General features: G+C 48.6%; 1 protein-coding gene across 2 annotated transcripts in view; it reads right to left on the bottom strand.

Annotated features, from left to right (window-relative positions):
* The window catches only part of LOC133115226 (myosin-10-like), a 72,341-nt gene that overhangs the window by 43,872 nt on the left and 9,443 nt on the right, over positions 1-19,026 (bottom strand). For both annotated transcript variants that reach the window (XM_061225027.1, XM_061225028.1), the window contains exon 3: positions 17,261-17,417. In XM_061225027.1, the coding sequence (XP_061081011.1) occupies positions 17,261-17,417 (157 nt within the window). The remainder of the gene's footprint in view (positions 1-17,260; positions 17,418-19,026) is intronic.

Genomic DNA, 19,026 nt, shown 5'->3' with positions numbered 1-19,026 from the left:
CGATATGAAAACACAGCAAAGTGTGAACCACCAGTTGCCACCTGGATGAAAAAATATCCAATTTCATTTCTTTTTAACATTTTCACTCATTAACAGCAACATAAGCAAGAACCAAATAACATTAGAGATGTTGCACACATAGTAGAACATCCGTTCCAAGAAGATCTCCTACGAGAATAAGAATCAGACACTTGACTGGCAGCGTGGTCACCGCGGTCAAGCTGCGGTCACGTGGTCAGGTCTGCTCAGGCCCGAGATGGATTAGCAGCAGCTGCATTATGAGCGGCCCATTGTGCTGGCGTTAATCACAGAGGCCTCACGCCAGGAGGGGGAGCGATCTTCAACACGGATGACACCCTGCTTTCATGTGTTTTATGTGCTCGTATCATTTCCCCCCCCCCAAAGGTTTATGTCAGCGAAGAGCGCAGATGAAAACCCTCAGCCACTGACCTGTGAAAATGTCATGAGAAACAAACTCTAACTTTTTCAGTCCAATGACACTGAAATGTAACACTGCTCTTAAGAAACAGTGTTCTGACATAATATCAGCGCTAATATTTAATGTCATGATGAGTTCGCAGATCATCAGTACTCTCTGCATGTTTTATGCAGTGTGGTGCAGTTGGGCTTCTCTTAAGCATAATTGGGCCCCTCCAGAGCATCGCAATCCGGCCAGCATCATGTGGGGCAGGCTGTCCTGCTGGGATTATGACCGGATTAGCCCATCTTTCCATAATCCACCAGTAAACAACCGCTGGTAATACTTTACATCCGAGCCTACGCATAAAATTAATAATGCGCGGTCATACAGCGAACGTGGATTTGAAACGCGGGGTCACTCCAATAATTTCATTTTAATCCGGTTCATAGACCAAAGGCACAAGTAAAAGGGTATTAGGTATAAACGGGTAAAAGTGCCTGTGGGTATTGGCAGTGTTTGGCTATCCATTGCTGGCAATGTACAGACAGGCTTGCAGCGCGAACCCCCCCCCCCTCCCTTTGCTCCCATGCCTCAGATTACCTCCAGTCCCCAATCTACACACTCAGTCTTCCCTTGTCTTGGAAATTCGATTTATGAATTACGTGCAAGCAGGACTGTCCAAAAAAAATTGTGTGAAAACGAGTGGTTAGTTGGCTTGCTATTTTTCCACAGGGTTTGGGAGTGACACTCAACCCCTCTCCAATACACACAGCAATAAAACACAGCACAGCTCAACAGAACAAGCCTTGAGCTTGGTGATGTGCCATTGGTCTGGAAGTCATGGTGAATGGTGTGGCCTAGCGTGGCCTGGTCCGGGGTCATAATCAATAGCAGCCCGGCAAACAGTCATTCATGATAAGCTCTTACAGAGTGGTTCGCTCTACCTCAATTCCGCCCCCCCCCCATTAAATGAATAAAACATGCCGGCCCCATCTCAACAGCTGCGCAAACAACAGCAGCGCTGGATACAAGGGCTGAAGCTGAAGTTCAGCAATAACATTTCAGCAAAAACAGATTCGATTTCTCAAACCACTGTAGCCTACATCTCAACTTCTGAAAGGACCTTAAAGTCACCCTTTCCCGGTGCAGCATACAGCAGAAACTCATTAACATCTGGTTCCTATCACGCTAAAGAGATTAATTAGCATGTGGTTCGCATCACCGCCATAACGGTGTTTGGCCATTCGGGAGGGAATTACACAACGTGTCGTACTAAAACACAGAGTCCTCACTCCAGGCAAAACGTATGGCTCTCCTGGCTTCCACCATCAGCTGATCAAACAGACCAGCATTCTGAGCATCCCCGAACTGCAAATCTTCTACAGCTGAGGTAAACTGAGGATATGTCATTTCTGTCATTATGCAAGCAGGCAAGAGTTCACCTAATATAGGGATCGTGGATACCACACTACAAGCACAGACCCAAACGGGCGTCTCTGAGCCTCCTGTCCTGAGTGGAATAACCCCTGATGCAGTGACACGCCCAGCTGCCTGGACCGAATATGGACCACAGTAATTCTATAGGGTGTACCACTGCTACCACCTCACCCAGGGAGAGAAGAGTCCAGTCTGAAGAGCTACGTTCTTCCCCCTGACCCCACGTCATTCCCATCCTTTTTAATTAGTGAGCATGAAAATGGAGAGAGCGAAAATGAGTAAAAACAAAGGTGATTGACGTGCCCCTGCTAAAAAAGACCGGGCTGCCTCCCAAGAAAACAAACTCCAGTGGCACTGCACTACTTAAAACACAATTTCCACTTCCATTGTTTTCTAGAATAATACTTTGGGAGTTTGACTGAGCCAATGTAGAATTTCAGTTAAATCTTTGTTTTGGCTCTCCTCTCAACCGAGTCACAGCTACATTATAACAATAAAGCAGAGTTGTGACGGAGGCACAGTCTTGGGAAGAGTGGTTCAGGCATTTGTGACACTCACAAAGAGCTCTTCTGGCAGCTTCTTCTAGCTGCCAGACTGCCAGAAAGGACCTCAGCAGAGACTGGTCAGGCGTAATCACCAAAACAGAAGCACTGAAGCAAGAGATTTCACAGCTAAAGATGATGATTGGTTCAACTCCACGAGTGAACCGATGACAGATGATAGCTGCACCTCATTTGAGGTTTAGGAGAGCTTACTCTCCCCCTTACAGAGGGCATCATGTAGGTCAGCCATGATGTGAAACCCTGCAGACGTTAATAGCCGGACCACATGAAATGGTCGCTTTAGCACGTGGAACCAGAACGTCTACACTACTTCAGTGCTGTGGAAGCCGCAACTGCTCAAGGGTCCCAGGTGTATCTTCATGTAATTGTCACCATTTCCTGGGAAGCCTGTAGAATTCAGTTCAAAAGGAGGAAGAAGCATCACCTGGAGTCATATCCATTCTACAGTGGAACGGATGGAGGGACAAACTAACAGGTACTCCAGGTTACAAACCGACTGGATAGTGAACATGGTGTGTGGAGTACAGAGATTAGAGGTGGAAGGGAGAGAGAATGAGGGAAGGTGAAGACGATAAGGAAAGCTAGTATTTGTGTGTGAAGTGTTCTTGGAGCTGCATTAAACAGGCAAACAGGAATCAAACTCCCACTAATAACCTCTAGAAAAGACTTCACCATTGTTCCTTTGAATAACATATAGTTTGTGTCGATAGGGTACAGGATGTTTCTGCATTACAGATTTCCTCCCCGTGTCCTCGTAACTACACCCCAGCACGGTTAAGAGCATTCTTTTTATTTTCAAAAGAGCATAAATCCTGAGTAAATGTCAAAACCACACGTCTGCGAGAGGAGCGGCCGTGCCGAACAAAACGCTTTCTCTTTTTTCGAGAGGTTATGAGAGGAATGTCAGGGAGACTCTCTCTCCGTCTCTCTGAACAGTGCGGTCATTGTGAGGCAGCGGCCTGCTGGGTCAGAGCCAAGCACCTCGGCCGCTGATTAATAATGCCTGGCAGTAAGGAGGGGAAGCGATGGAGTGTGAACATTCATCTCGGGCCTGAAGTGGGCCGCAGCGTGGAGGAGGTGTCCCAACACAAACCTGCCGAAACGCTCCCACAACCCACAGGAACAGAAACACTAATTAAAGGCACGGTTAAAAAAAACGACATATAAAATGGTTAGGAATTTTAAACCGCAAAATCCAAAATGAATGAAAGTGGAAATGCGTAACAGGAATGGGGAAAATGGTTGTAATGCAATCTGCAGAGAGCGTGTCAATTGTGCGTAATGAGTAGGCTATAATCTCATTACAACAGAGATTTTGTGATCATTCACATGCAGAATGTGCAATAGTGTTCAGAATACAAGGTCCCAGGGTAGGCTGAGGGAAAGTTTGAGCATCAGTCATTAGACCTCCCTGACCCTTCGTCTAGCCTACCCCACCCCCGACCTTGCCAACCATTCATCCTTCCAATGTTCCCTTTTCCTTTCCTGTCAGCAAAGTCCCCCGCTCAGTCCTCACAGGGTCTGCGGAGATATCCCAGACCACTGGAGGTACAGTATCAGCTGGCTTGGACTTCACGGAGGATCTGGTGAAATGAGAGGTGTTTAAGAAAATATGATGCCCACATTCCTTAGAATGCATTCGGCACTCTAAGGACTCATCCTTCCACTTTGGTTAATGCAAAGACACACGATGATCCCGCAGTTGGGGTTATTCTCCTTCCTAGGAGTACTCCATGAGTGACAAGATTCAGGCAGATGCAAGTCTTAAAATTGAGAACAGTCAAATTATTTTAACACATGCAATTTGTCCAAGCAATGGTCCAAGCAATTGCAATTCTCTGCTGGCTGGCCTTCCAGCATCTGCCATCAGACCACTACAACTGATCCAGAATGCTGCAGCCTGTCTGGTATTCAATGTTCCTAGACATTCACATGTCACCCCCCTGCTCAGCAACCTCCAATGGCTGCCTGTTATGGCTCGCATCAAATTTAAAACTTTGGTGCTCGCGTACCAGGCAGTTACAGGGAATCAGCCCCTGTATATATTCAATCACTTATCAAGACCTATACACCAGCAAGACCCCTCTGTTCTGCCACTTTGTGCCGTCTGGCGCCTCCCCCTCACCACACCAGCACTTCCCGCTCACGACTGCTGTCTGTCCTGGTCCCACGGTGGTGGAATGACCTCCCGGTGGATGTCAGAACAGCAGAGTCTCTGACCTCTTTCAAGCGCAGACTGAAGACTCATCTCTTCAGGCTACACCTTTCCCTCCCTTAACTCACCACCATGATTAGCCTTATATATGCCATAGACTGTAATGGCACTTATATAGTTGATATTGTTGTTTTTTGTATTAGCTATTGTATTGTTGTACTCAGGGTATTCTAGCTGCCAACTGTGGTATGTTAGTTTGGAAGTTGATGTATTCTTCATGGGTTCCGATTGTATCTGTATGGTTACACTAGGACTCGGAAATGTACTGTCCTCTCAGGTCCTCTTTGCACTTGTACTTGTGTTTGATCTGCACTTCGTTGTACGTCGCTCTGGATAAGAGCGTCTGCTAAACGCTGTGTAATGTAATGTAATGTAACATCCAAAGCAGCACATCTCACACACTGGTTGACGTGGACACAGGAACATGAAGAGCTTCTAACTTTCACCTGTAGAGGGTCTGAAGACCCCCTCCCCTGATTCACAGTAAGCTCTGAGGGACATCAGCCTGGATTAATGACCACGCCATCCTGGCTCGGTCCCGAGTGTATATCACACTACACTGCTGTGTGTGCTGATGGTGGAACAATGTCAATGTTCATGCTCCTGGTGGACTTCATGTTCTTTTGAGGGGGGGTTGATTCAGACGATAAGGAATATCGCTGTTTGGGTGAAGTAACGGAGTAGCGCCTGAGGACAGGGGGCGGTGACAGGAAGCAGGTACTGATGGAATGTGTCCATTTAAGGAAATACATCAGCAGTCCCCACCCTCTGTACAGAAAGGGACAAGAAGAATTTCACCAGGACTTAATGTTCTACCGAGGTGCTCCTCAAGTCACCTGGGACAACACAACGCCCTTTCAACACGAAAACCTTCTGAAACCCATGGCAGTCTGCGCGGCTCTCAGGACGCCCTTGGGAACGGTCGTCAGCAAAAGCGGTTTTGCTACTTTTAAGAGGTCACGCTCAAGGAGAGCATATATCCAGCAACAGCACGCTGAAGGTCTCCTTACAGTCCTGAGGGTGGATTTCAATAGAGAGGCTGCTCCATTACAACACAGAAGAACTATGAAACCAGCTCAGCATTCCATAACATGTCATGCACGCCTGGATTCAAATTCAAATTCAACATTTATTCTCAACTTTTACTCATAAAAATGTGCATGCCTTTTCTACCACAATGCAAGTTTGGCCCACCCTTCAACACACCCACCATTTGATGTTTCTGAAGGGGGGGAAACATAAAACTTGCTTTTGTTTGTAAATTACAAACCTAGACAGAACGTCCTGGACCAGTAAGGGCATGACTAATCAGGTTCCAGGATCCATTACTCCAGTACTCATCTTGACCTGATGAGGATCAATCGATCGGCAGTGTCTGGAATATCTGACTCATCACGGCACTTAGTCAGCGAAACCGCGACTACGCCTCCACTGGACCTCGCTATTGGGGGCGACGCTCCACCGCAAATAATTTATCCCCCCCCCCCTCCCCCCGGATTAATGGGCTGATTTCTGAGCTCATTCTTCACATTCCAGATCACTTCCCCACCAGACACAATCCCCAACCCCCACCACACGCCCTTACCCCACCTCCCTACAGGCACGCACGGCTCTCAACCCAGTTAAAGCATTTTTACATTTTACATTTACTCACGGCTGACCATTTACACTAAACAATTACGCTATTCTTGGCAACAGACTCTCTCACTTCCAACAAAATTAAGCATGTTTGAGGAGGATGAAAGGAGGAATTGAGGGATTTGCAGCAGGAGTGGCTGAAAACATCCAGTGTGGGTGAGTTTTAATTGAGAAGTTGTTCATCTTTAAGGGGGATTATTATTTCGGACAGTTTTATTGAGGAAAAAAAATGAATTAAGACTTAATTTTCAGGAATTGTCGTCTGAAATTCTGTTCTTGTGTAATAAATTATAATAATGCTGGTCCACTTTTGCACTGGTTTGTCAAAAAAAATAAAAATAATTGAGGGGAATGGGGTGGGCAGGGGAGAACTCCAGCGCCATGGTAACCACTGTCTATGTCCCAGAAATCTCAGCTATGCCCCATTCCGCTGGTTTCCCACAAATGGCCACATTGTCCCTCAATTTTCCACTGCCTTTCCCACCCTCGTTCCGAGACGAGGAGCCTCGGAGAATCTATCACCGCGACTCATTAGAGCGTTAAGGAAAGAAACGCGGCAGACTGGCATTTACGAGACGGGCCAGGTTCCAGCAGGGTGCTTAAGCACTTTTCCCCAACAGTGCTTTCCCTGAACTTAACCAGGCCCCTACCACGCCTGGAGTCTCTCCAGCACCACTGTCACCATGGCAACGCCTTCCCCGCCCCCACCCACCGCCACAGGAGTCCCCCCCCCCCTTGGCGGGAAACGGTAAACCCAGCTGGCGTGTTTGGGCCGATGGTCTGCGGGACCCTGTTCCTTGTAACTGTCAAATGGGCTTATAGTCATCAAGATAAGGCAAACAAAGCAAAACACTTTGAGGGCCAGTGTGCGCAGGGGGCCAACAAGGGAAAGTGATGGATCTTCTCCCACCACACATTAAGCTGTCACGGTGAGTGGTTGATATGGAGCAGGAGTCCCCGTTTCGAATCTGCACCAGGCCCACGCAACGTTAATAACAGGGTGCAGTATCAACTGTGAGCATGTACAGAAACTTATGACTGCCTGCTCTGATCTTACCATGATTCACCATTTGTGCAAGCTGACTCAAAATGGCCACAGGTTCAGGCACAGCACTGGATGTGGCAATCAATGAAAGTAAACCTTAAACCACATAAACTAGCAGCAGAGGTGGGCAACAGGGGCCATATCCTTTTCTGGGTTTCCTGCCAACTTCTGGCCTTAATTACTGAGGCCAAATTAGTCCCAACATTTACGTCATCTGAAATTTCAGATACATTGCTTGACAAATGCATGAATGACAGCCAGAGACTGTTCTCATTCTACTATATGTTTTACTGAGATCTAATCTACAAGTGAAACAGCGTATAGAGCCAATTGGCTCATTTAGCCAGGATAATTGGTGGAAACAATAACCTGCATACACACTGGCCGTCCAGGACCAGAACGACCCACCAGCGAGATACAGGGTGGAAGGGAGAACCGGCTCCTTGCATTCTTAAAATATGATGCTGACTTTGATATCCTTTCTTGTAAGGGGGAAGACCCATTGAAGAATGCAGTATTGTTTAAGCAATCGCACACTTATGGTAGAGCAGGGACTTCATGCAAACCCCCCTGCTATCCGTGTTCGCAGGTCTGAACAACAGTGCCTGGGGCGTCTGGAAGGGTTGCACCTCGTTTCCTGTGCCTTCCCCTACGGCGTAAATCAAGCCCGTTGCTAAGGGCCGACGACACAGCCAAGCTCTGGGCTGGCAGAGCGGCATGTAAGGCCTCTACGGGTCACAGCAGCCCCTATGGAGGACAGAGAGGGCCCCTGACCCGAGGGCCAAGTTCAGTATCCTGACCTGACCTGAGGGATGAGACCGTAAGTACCAGTCGAATGCCGATTCAAGTACCAGTAATTCAAAACCGAGCAAATTCACCTAAAAAAGAAAGAAAAAAAGTAAAACAGTGGTCTTCCATCCTGGTCTGGGTGGGCGACAGGGTCTGCTGGTTTCGGTTGTGACTCCGCATTCAAGCGATCAATTAAAGCAGTCCATTACACAACTCGCTTCAACTGGGTTTCTTGGCTCTGAATTGGCTGCGGATATTAAGGCAAAAAGGACAACCAGCAGACCCTGCGCCGTGCCAGGACCAGGACCGAAGACCACTGCTGTAAAAAGCAGTGACGTAAACTGCCAGGCCTGTGTGGAGCAGTTTCAGCCGTGTCCGGTTTTACAGTTCATACCGCCGTGACCCGCTTCCAGGACGAATTCCAAAACGAAGCTGAAACATCCCGCTAAGGATGCAGGGAGAGAGGCCCGACAGATTAAATATTCAGCTGATGAGGAGACTGCTCAGGACGGGGCCTGCTAACCACAAACATCTCCCTGACTGCAGGAGACAGGAATTCAATTGTAGCTGCGGTTTTAAGGTGATGTTCTGTGCGCTGCACATTTTATGCTCTGACCTCATCCCCCCCCCCCTGTCCTGTAGGGGCGGGGGCGCAGCAACATCAATAGGGAACATTCCTACACGGTCAGCACAGCTTCACAGACTGGGTAGTCATGCTAGGGCCCAGAGGGGTGATGATGGAGATGGCTGCGGAATTCAAACATCTGGCACATTAAATGATCCAGTACTCCGTTTCAAAACTGGTCCAGTATCCAGGTCCAATACCAGGGTCAATAGCCAGGTTGGCCTCAGGTAAGCCACAGATGACCTGCATACACACCCTCCCTAGACGTCAAGTCCTGGGTCGCGTCCCTCTCTACAGCAGAGGTGCTGATTGACTGGAGGCCTGAGCGTCACTGTATAAATATACAAGTGACCATTTCCCCTCTGCTCAGCTCATGCTGAGTGCCATTAACGGCAGAATTCCCAGCGGGCAAAGAATAAATAAAACCTCTCCAAAACTGCAGGAAAGACTTCCCTCATGCAAGCACACATTACATTACATTATTGGCATTTGGCAGATGCTCTTATCCAGAGTGACGTACAGTTGATTAGCAGGAGACAATCCTCCCCTGGAGCAATGCAGGGTTAAGGGCCTTGCTGACCTTGCCTGTCCCAGTCATTTACCTTAACCACTACGCTACAGGCGGGCCATAGACTGTAGAAAAATACGGACCAAGTGCCGGCAACGTCACCCAAGTTTTTAGGCGCCGCCATTTTGTACAATTTGGAGCCAGAGACTGAGCCTCAAAAATGAATCCCGGTTTTGGTCGACTGCCGCACACACACATATATACTACACGCTTGGACACTTGGAACACGGAGACACGTGCACACATACACACACAGACCACAGTACCTGTACATGCCTTTGCTTTCCAGATCAGAGCAACAACCTACAACATCTGCTACCAGTCGTAGGTCCTCCCCCACACATCACACGCATTCAACACCATCTCCATTTCGGCTCACTGAAACTGCACACTAAGCTGGGAGAGAAACAGGGGAAAACACAAAGCTCACACTCCACACGCAGCACATAGCTCTGGGATTAAACGGGCATGTACACCCTCACCCCGGAACAAGAATGCACCCCCGAACACGCTTTCAGGGGTACAGGCCAGGAACCCGTTAATAAAAAACGTCTGTGGAGGTACAGATGACTGCGCCGGTATGCTTTCTTTATTACGGCCCCGTAGAGGGGAAACATTCTACAGCTTACTGGAAACCCTTTGAAAGAGGGGCATGTTTATTTCACTGCAATAACCTTCATCCATCTGCACCCTACGAGTCCATAATACACCCAGGGGCACATGAAAGTAAGTCGGGAAAGCCCTGGATTTGCTTCAAAGCGTAATCTGGCCGAGGAAACCCAATATCAGTGGTAGCGGGTTTATCGGTACCAGTTGACCCAGGTATTGCAGGGATTCCAGGAGTACAGTGCACAGGAGGAGTGGGTAATACAACCCGGTTAGCTTGCGGGCGAATAGTGAGAATATCTGACTGACGCAATGGCTGTACAAAGAAGCACCAGCTTCATGTCCCCAATCCAGTACGGGTCCTAATATTAATTACAACAGCAAGGAATACCCTGTACCCTCCAAACACATGTAACCCCAGCTCCCAGCCAATAAGGAAATCTTACAATATGTGCAGTCACTTAAGACTTGATGCTGAAATTGAGAGCATTTGACAGCAGTATATATTTTTTATTTGAACTCAGGTGGGATACCACCTGCATACCAAAGTACTTTTAAATCAAAGCAGTCATGGGAACTGAAATAAAGAACACATTTCATCATGAAAGGTGCGATTCTTGAGCTACTTTATTAATACTAACAAGAATTACAAAAAAACCTCCTAATTATCCGTTAATTATACTTGAAAAATAGAAATAAAAAAAGTCCAAGCAGGCCCAAGAATCCTGACAAAAGGAAATTGAGTGGTGACCTCACTGAGGAATGACCAGGCAAAGGCATTCAAGACATCGTCAGGCAGTACAGCCACTGCAGTCAGTACATTCAAGGCCACTGCTCTTGAAGCCTTCTGGGAATGTGCAGGGAGTCAACTCTCAGCAAAGACCCTCCGTTCATTCAGACGCCTGGAAAACTGTAGCAAACAGCCAGTTGCACAACCTGGCGCTGTCAGCTTGGTGAGCACAGCCTCTGTTTCGGTGCTGCCTACTTGCTCTTTCCGAACAGATGGTTTTGTTTAAAGCAGCATTACCATCTCCTGACAACATGTTCCAGAAATGTTAAAATTAGCCTCCGGTACCTCACTGACTGCAATCAACTGCCAGCGAAAGGGGTAAAGTATTCTGAAATGTGATCAGTAGCAGATGCTGGCAGGGCCCATTTGAGGAAAGGGTCCACAATCACTCTTTGTGAGAGTTCAATCTCCAGCCTTCCACACGGGCCATTACAGACACCTCTGAAACAACCTCTGTGGCCTCCTGTGACCTCTATACTGAAACCACAAGGCCATGTACCCCACCACCGTTCACCTTTACCTGCACTGCAGGAAATGTGCCCCCATCAGGAGAGATCTGCAACAGTCCACTAACTCCCACCCACTTAAAAAAATCATTAATTAAAATAATTTCTCAACTTCTTTCTGTAGCGGTGAAGATAAGCTCAATCGTTTCAAAAACAACATTTTTGTTCCTGGAAAATGTCAACACTTGGCAGTTCCTTGCAGAGTTAGCGGTTAATTCAGTTGTGAAACCATTTGTCCGTTAACAAGCCATGTGTAGCAGGGAGGCCAGCCGCCGACCATTGTACCTGCAGCCGGCTTGGCACAGTCCTGCCATTTTCTAACCAACATCAAGAACTTACCACACACCTAAAATCATCATGTGGGCCATTCCATGCCAACTCCAGGAGGCTGCACCATAGCACCTCTTCTTTTCTCTTTTTCTGTGTGTTGACAGACAATTATGAGATAAAGAATTCATGAAAACTTGAGCTGAACATGGAGTATTATCCATCAGCACACAGAAAAAGAGAAAACTCCAAGAGGTGTTGTGGTGTAACCTCCAGTAGTTGGCATGGAATGGCCCAAGTTAAAGTACATATTTCAGCTTAAATACATACTCAACTACAGGAATATCCACATATCCACATCTGCACAGGCTGGAGCTGGCTGGATTTTATATCGCCACCCATATTACCCGTTCTCTCCGCCCTCGGGTACTGTATAATTGGCAATGATTCCTGAATACCAGGACAAATACATCTGAAAAAGGGTTTGGCATAAATGCCAAAGGAAAAGGATTTCACCAAAAAACAAAAGGTGGGCTGAGACAGTGGGGGGGGGGAGTGAGTGCAGGTCTGAAACCTTGCCCGTGGACGGGCACGATGCCACAGCGGCACGGCTCTCTCCCAGGCCAGAGGCACGGCTCTTTCCCAGGGCAGAGGCACGGCTCTTTCCCAGGGCAGAGGCACGGCTCTTTCCCAGAGCAGAGGCACGGCTCTTTCCCAGGCCAGAGGCACGGCTCTCTCCCAGGCCAGAGGCACGGCTCTTTCCCAGGGCAGAGGCACGGCTCTTTCCCAGGGCAGAGGCACGGCTCTTTCCCAGGGCAGAGGCACGGCTCTTTCCCAGGGCAGAGGCACGGCTCTTTCCCAGGGCAGAGGCACGGCTCTCTCCCAGGCCAGAGGCACGGCTCTTTCCCAGGCCAGAGGCACGGCTCTTTCCCAGGGCAGAGGCACGGCTCTTTCCCAGGGCAGAGGCACGGCTCTTTCCCAGGGCAGAGGCACGGCTCTCTCCCAGGGCAGAGGCACGGCTCTCTCCCAGGGCAGAGGCACGGCTCTCTCCCAGGGCAGAGGCACGGCTCTCTCCCAGGGCAGAGGCACGGCTCTTTCCCAGGGCCCGGGCGGGTTGGCTGGCCGGCAAGCGTCAGAAAAACGGGCCCGTTTTGAGTTTGAAAGAGTGATCAAGGAGCGGCAAACGATAGGGGAAATGATATCCCCTGGCTCCAGGCTGCGGCTATCTGGACTATGTGTGACTAATGAAAACATTTGCAGACGAATGGCGGCACCCCATCCCGCCTCATGACCAGACATTGGCCCCCCCCCAAAGAAAGTCAGCAAATCCTCCCAGTGCTTGTGTGGCCCCCACCAGTCCATAGGATTAACCCTTTCCTCCTCTGAAGCCTGCTCACACGCCACCCAGCTGGCCCCGCCTCTGAAGAAGCAGTGCTACGGTCCCCAGAGTCTCTGATCTCGTCACGATTCCGGTGGGGCACAGTGCGAGAATATTATATCCTCTTATCTTTTCACCTTTAAACCCAGGATACAGCCCCAAGGACAAGGCAGGGGCACTATGTGCATACATTACCACTGGTAACCAAGCCTCCACTCAGACAATAGAGAATTATTAATTATGATTTCTGACAATCTATGAAAGGGTTATTGGGTTGTCCTGACGGGTCACAGTGCCTGTGGGTTTTTGTAGCTTCCTTTCAATCAAAGCCAATTTAAGTCTTGTAAAGAAGTGTGTTCAGCCAATCTTCACCCTTGCCAAGAAGAGATCGTGAGAAAGCACTTTTAAGACAAGGGTGGGGCGAAATAAATTCTGCGGGGACATCTGACCAATAATGAGAATATATTTGAGTATAAGGAGAACAGATTGCTCTTACTGAAAGGTCTTTTGAACACTGGCCGACAGCTGCTTTCCACTGCGCCTTTGATACCAGCTTCACCTTTACATGAGAAGCTTTATGAGGAAACGTGTGAGGAACAGGCTCCTGTCAAACTCCCCTCACCTCCCACTGCTCATCCCTGGAGCTCAGAGTGGGAAGGAAATATGGTGCTTGAGTGTGGTTGGGGGGGGACTTAAGCGGCACATGGCTGTCTGAGACCAGGATTCCTATGAGGAGCCCAGCAAGAGAAAAAACATTCTGTTCTGTTAGAACACCACAGCTGCAAGCCACAAGCGGGGGGGGGGGGGGGGGGGCTACATATGCATGTAGTATTTATGCATGTCATTTTGCATGAATACTGTATGTATGCAATGTTGTATGTATGCGTGTGCATGTCATTTTGTATAAGAGTATGCATGTGTGCATGCATGCAGTTTTCTGCACTAATTGCTCATCAGTGGTTGTCTGTCAGTGTATTTCTTTGCATCTAAATGTACGCGTCGGCACTTCCATGGGGTTGTTGGTCAAGGTATTTGTGCATTACTGAGAAACTGTGTGTGCATGCGTGTGATTGCGTGCGGCTAGAATTCAGAAGTGACAGAGAAGAATCCCAAACTGACACGAAGAGGAGTAGGGTCCACAGAGAGAGCGTTCATGGCGGGGGCGCCCCACCGTAGGCTAACGGCCGGACCCCGGGCACCTGTCCCGTCGCTCAGAGCAGCCGGGGCCCGTAGACGCCCCTCTGCGTGAGCGCACACAAGGCCTCCTTTCTCAGCACCCCACCCCCTCCCGTCACGGACAGCACAAAGGCCCCATTGTCCCACACAATGCGGGTCACCCTCTCCGCCTCTCTCTGGCCCGCAGTGGAGCGGAGTGGAAGGGGGGGCTATCCTGGCCTAGACAAACTGGCAGTGCAGGCAAGCTGCGCGGGTCCGGCGGGAGAAGGAGCAACGGCCAACAGCACAGCACCTGAAATCAATTTTTCACTCGCTGATGTCCGCGTTTTCCAAACGGAGTCCCGAAGGCGCCCTTTTCCGAAACCGGAACACCTCGGAGAAGAACAGAGCCGACAAAAAGGGTCAACATGCAAGCGAGGCGCCAAGTGTCGCCTGGAGACCAACACCAGGGGCCGGACCCCTTCTGGCACGGGGCAAATTCTGTTCTTCAGCTAATACCCAAGCCTGTTTTCACTTAGAGACATGAACCGCAGGGGAAAAAAAAAAACATAAAAACTAAGAATAAAAATAAGGATATCAGAAGAGAACTGCCAGAGCTGGTGTGCGTGCCAGTCAATGAGAGGAAAACAGGGGAGAGCACACACAGCAGGCTTCAAAAAACATGCCTGTGACCCTGCGGCACACGTGCTAGACTACACGTTAAGGGTCAGGAGTACGACCTGATACTGCATACTGTATAAGGCTGATCTTGGCATTTTTGGACCATGTCATCGGTAGGAGGATGTAGCCGATGTGGAGTGCAGGGACACAGCAGTCGTTGTTTTGGCTCTGTACTCCAGCACATTGGTTTTGATGAAAAGAAACCATGGATATGAGGCTAAAGGGCTTTAATTTGAGGCCATTAACATTCATATTGCATGACTAGAGTAGGAATTACAGCCCTGTAAGTGAACGGTTCCCTTCTAAAATTGGTATCCCTCAGAGAAAGGCGGTTGAAGCGGAGCGCCCGGGGCGCAGGAAGCAGCGGTGAGCTCCAGGCTCAGAATCAGCCCTCATCAGCGCAGCGGGCTCAGACGCCAGCGAGTGGCGGCAGCGATGACCTCACTCCGCCGCCCCGGCCGCGGAGTCACGGTCTCCCCCCACAGGGGACCGCCCGGTCTGAGCGCCGCGGGGCCTTCCAGAACACCCACCGCCCCCTCCCTCCCCTCACCCCTAAACCGTCCACAACGAGGGCCGGGAGGATGCCGTCCCCTGCGAGCGGTTATATTCGTCCGCGCGCGCATGGAAAATATGAGCAAAGGCGGGAGGCCGGCGACGGGCCGGCTGAGCCCTGCGATTGGCTGAGCCCTGCGAGGGGCGTGGTCAGCAGCCTGTGCAGCGCGACAGAATGTTCCAGAGGGTGGCTTTCCGTCACAGCTGCGTGCCACACGCACGTCCCCTTGTTGTCATTTGTTTAGTCAACTCCAGGCAACTCGCACGGCTTAGTGCGTTATTTATTTATACAGGTTATCCACTGTGACAGCGGGGCCTTAACTGCGGTGAAATGGGTCCAGCTCTCTGGCTCAAGGGCAGGACAGCAAAACGCCAGGGATACGAATTCATACCCTGCTGCACACCTCTTCCATCAAAACTGCCTGATGGCTGTGACCTGATCCATGCTATGCGTTCATCCTCCTTGGGGGGGGGGGGGGGGGGGGGGGGGCGGCACAGAGATGCATTCACTACCCAGCCACTGTGGCATGGCTGGAAAGATTTAACCTTTAGGGCACATGTCATTTCACAACACGGCTGAGGTGTATTCTGGAGAACCTGCATAATCGTCGCCAAATGCGTGAATACCAATTATGCGTTTGAAATTAAAACAGGAACTTCCAAGAGAAAATTCACCTGCAGTACTGCACGGGCATCTTGCAGGAAACACCTGGAATGAGCCGTTTGAAGGACTGCGGGCAGAAAGGGCGGTGGTCCGTGACTGATGATTACGCGGAGAGGCTGACCCTGACCTAACCTCCAGCTCACCCCTCACACGCAGCGTAATCTCCTGGATTATGCAGATACAATCTACAACAATCCTCAGGGGGAGACCACCTGCTAAGCTTTCCACACTACACGACCCAGGACCCTGAACCAAGACCGCGAGCCCTGACCTCCGCCAGCAGACCTTCACCAGGACTGTAACTCAGGGAAGTGAGTTCATCTCCAAACTCACTCACGAATCCTCCAGTCAAATGCTTCTGGAGCCACAACTCATATGTTGTCCATTTAAAAAATCTTACACTCTTTTTTTTTTTTTTTTTTAACGTGCCAATTATGTTCTAAAATGGCACCTAGAAAGAGTTAAGAAATTCTTCTCACACTGCACCCTCACAGTGTATAAAGACATTTTTAGCACATACATCAGGACAGGGTACACGAACCTCATGGTATTCTGTGAGAATGCGGTGCATACTACCGAGTAAATAAATCCTAGGGAAACCTTTGGACATGCCAAGAGTTCATAAATAATCCCTGACTTTTTAATCATATTATAAACACTTGTAAAAAGAAATGTTATTAATTCTCAAACTTCCCTGTCCTGGGTGAAACAATGAGCTGAATCACCCTGTTGCTCATTTCTCTCGGTATCTGTGCCAGCTGTACTTCAGCTCCGCTCGTGAGGGAGGCTTGCGCTCGGCGTTGGGTTGCCTGGGTTCGGGTATTTTCTTCCCACATTTAGAGAGTGATATGAAAAAGCTGAACTGGCCACATTTCCAGAGGAAGAATGCATGGGAGTCGGGGGTTGAAGGATTTAATACGGAGTTACGAACGGGAAATCGCTCAAAACTGCGCTGGAGTCCACCAACAACCGACAGGAGTTTTGGGAAAAGTTTCCTCTGGCAACAAAATAAGCATTAAGCTACCTCCCTGCTCTCGCTCACACTTAATCCACCATAAATTCATCCAGGCTGGAAGCAATAAGGCCGTGTAAGTAATCTCTACAGTATAATAGCAATGAAACTAAATCAGATTTTTAAAATCAACGTTCACCCTTAACATTCACTCGCAATTAAATTGGCGCTCAATGTTTCTACAACAGTTTGCTGCAGTTTGGTTGTAAAGTAAAGGAAAAAAAAAGAACAGAACCATAACTTGGGGCTACAAGCTGAAGTCTCTGCACTCGGCTCACTCTAGAGACACAAGTCTTGACTGAAAGCCTTTTGAACCGCCGCGTCACGGCGGTTGGGTCCGGGCCTTACCTTGCAGCATGCACCTGTAGGCGGACTCGGAGATGGCGTAGATGTGGGGGGGCATTTCGTGCCTCTTCTTGCCGCGGTACATCTCGATGATGTTCTCAGAGTAAATGGGCAGGTTCTTGTAGGGGTTGATGACCACGCAGAAGAGTCCTGAGTACGTCTGGAGGAAGGGAGACAGCAGGGCACACGTTAGGGATAAAAACAAGACAAACCCTACAGAAACGGGACCCAAATCGAACACAGCTCTGAACACAGGTACTGTATTGTCTGTATTAGTCTGTACATGGGGGCGACATGGCTCAGGCAGTAAGAGCAGTCATCTGGCAGTCCCTGAAGTGTCCCTGAGCAGGACACCTAACCCCCAAATGCTCCTGACGAGCTGGTCGGCGCCTTGCATGGCAGCCAATCGCCGTCGGTGTGTGAGTGTGTGTATGAATGGGTGAATGAGAAGCATCAATTGTACAGCACTTTGGATAAAGGCGCTATATAAATGCCAACCATTTACCATTACCATTTACTAGCCACTTCCACGGTGGTCAGAAAGGCAGAATCAGAGACTGAAGACCCACCTCTTCAGCCTGCATCTCCCATTCTGGCCTACTACCACTCCCAGCCAAATCAATTACTTCACTTTATTATGGCTTTTCATTGAGGTTACCTGTAATGCTGTATGGTCAACTTGCATTCAGTGCCTTAGTGGTGCTGCACTATACACTGAGCGAGCATTTTATTACGAACATTTTTACACCAACTTATTAATGTGACTATCTAATCAGCCAGTCAGCAGTGGAATGCATACAATCATGTAGATGCGAGTCAGGAGCTTCAGTTAATGTTCATATCAACCACCAAAATGGGGGAAAAAATTTTGATCTAAGTGACTTTGACCATGGCATGATCGTTGGTAGTAGACAGGGTGGTTTGAGTATCTCAGAAACTGCTGATCTCCGGGGATTTTCACGCACACTAGTTTCTAGAGTTTGCAAAGAATGGTGCAAAAACCTTTTTCTTTTTTTAATCTTTTTTTTTTTATCCAGTGAGCATGAAAGTGCAGCTGATAAAACAGGAAGTCGCAGAGCAGAACCTGGCAGACGCACCTTTTCAGGCTTATGTAAAGCTGTGGTGTGGTAAGACGTGGGCAGATCTAGTTTGATTGGCCATGAGCTCATAAATAATCCTTCAATTATCAAATTCCAAAACAAAGAATTCTCAAATCTGATGTTTTTTTTTTCTTGGCAAAAAAAAGAGGTTAAAGGCACGCCTTGATACAGAGAATGTGCCACCTAATAGACAAATGGTTCCTATGAACTGAGATGTCCTATTAAACTGATACTCATTAGGTCAATAGCTCCCAAGATCAAAGATTCAACATCTGGAATCCTCCTGAAACAAAGAACAAACATCATCCATTCACACGACCCATGACTCACCATAAACCTGCAATCACTCAGGCTGAAAGATTATTAACATCCATAAATGATACCATTTCCCGCAGGGTTCTTAGGCTCTGCATCATGAATACTAATGATGAAGAAATTAAAATTGATTATATGTGAATTATCAAGCATCTGCCCTCAGCCTAATTCAAGCAAGTAATTCAAGTCAGCTATTCAAAGTAATTACTCATCACAGGATGAAATATTACCATGTTCAGACAGGATGATTTACCTTCCTGATCACGCTTTAAAAGAGAGTACAATCATGCAGGGGAGGACACTGATTACACTGATTACCCTAACCCGGGATACAAGTGTCAGGCTTTCTCCACG

Source organism: Conger conger, chromosome 16 (genome assembly GCF_963514075.1).
Source record: "Conger conger chromosome 16, fConCon1.1, whole genome shotgun sequence".
In the NCBI taxonomy this organism is placed as follows: Eukaryota; Metazoa; Chordata; class Actinopteri; order Anguilliformes; family Congridae; genus Conger; species Conger conger.
Note: the sequence above shows the minus strand (reverse complement) of the source record. Positions and strands in the feature narration are given on the sequence as shown.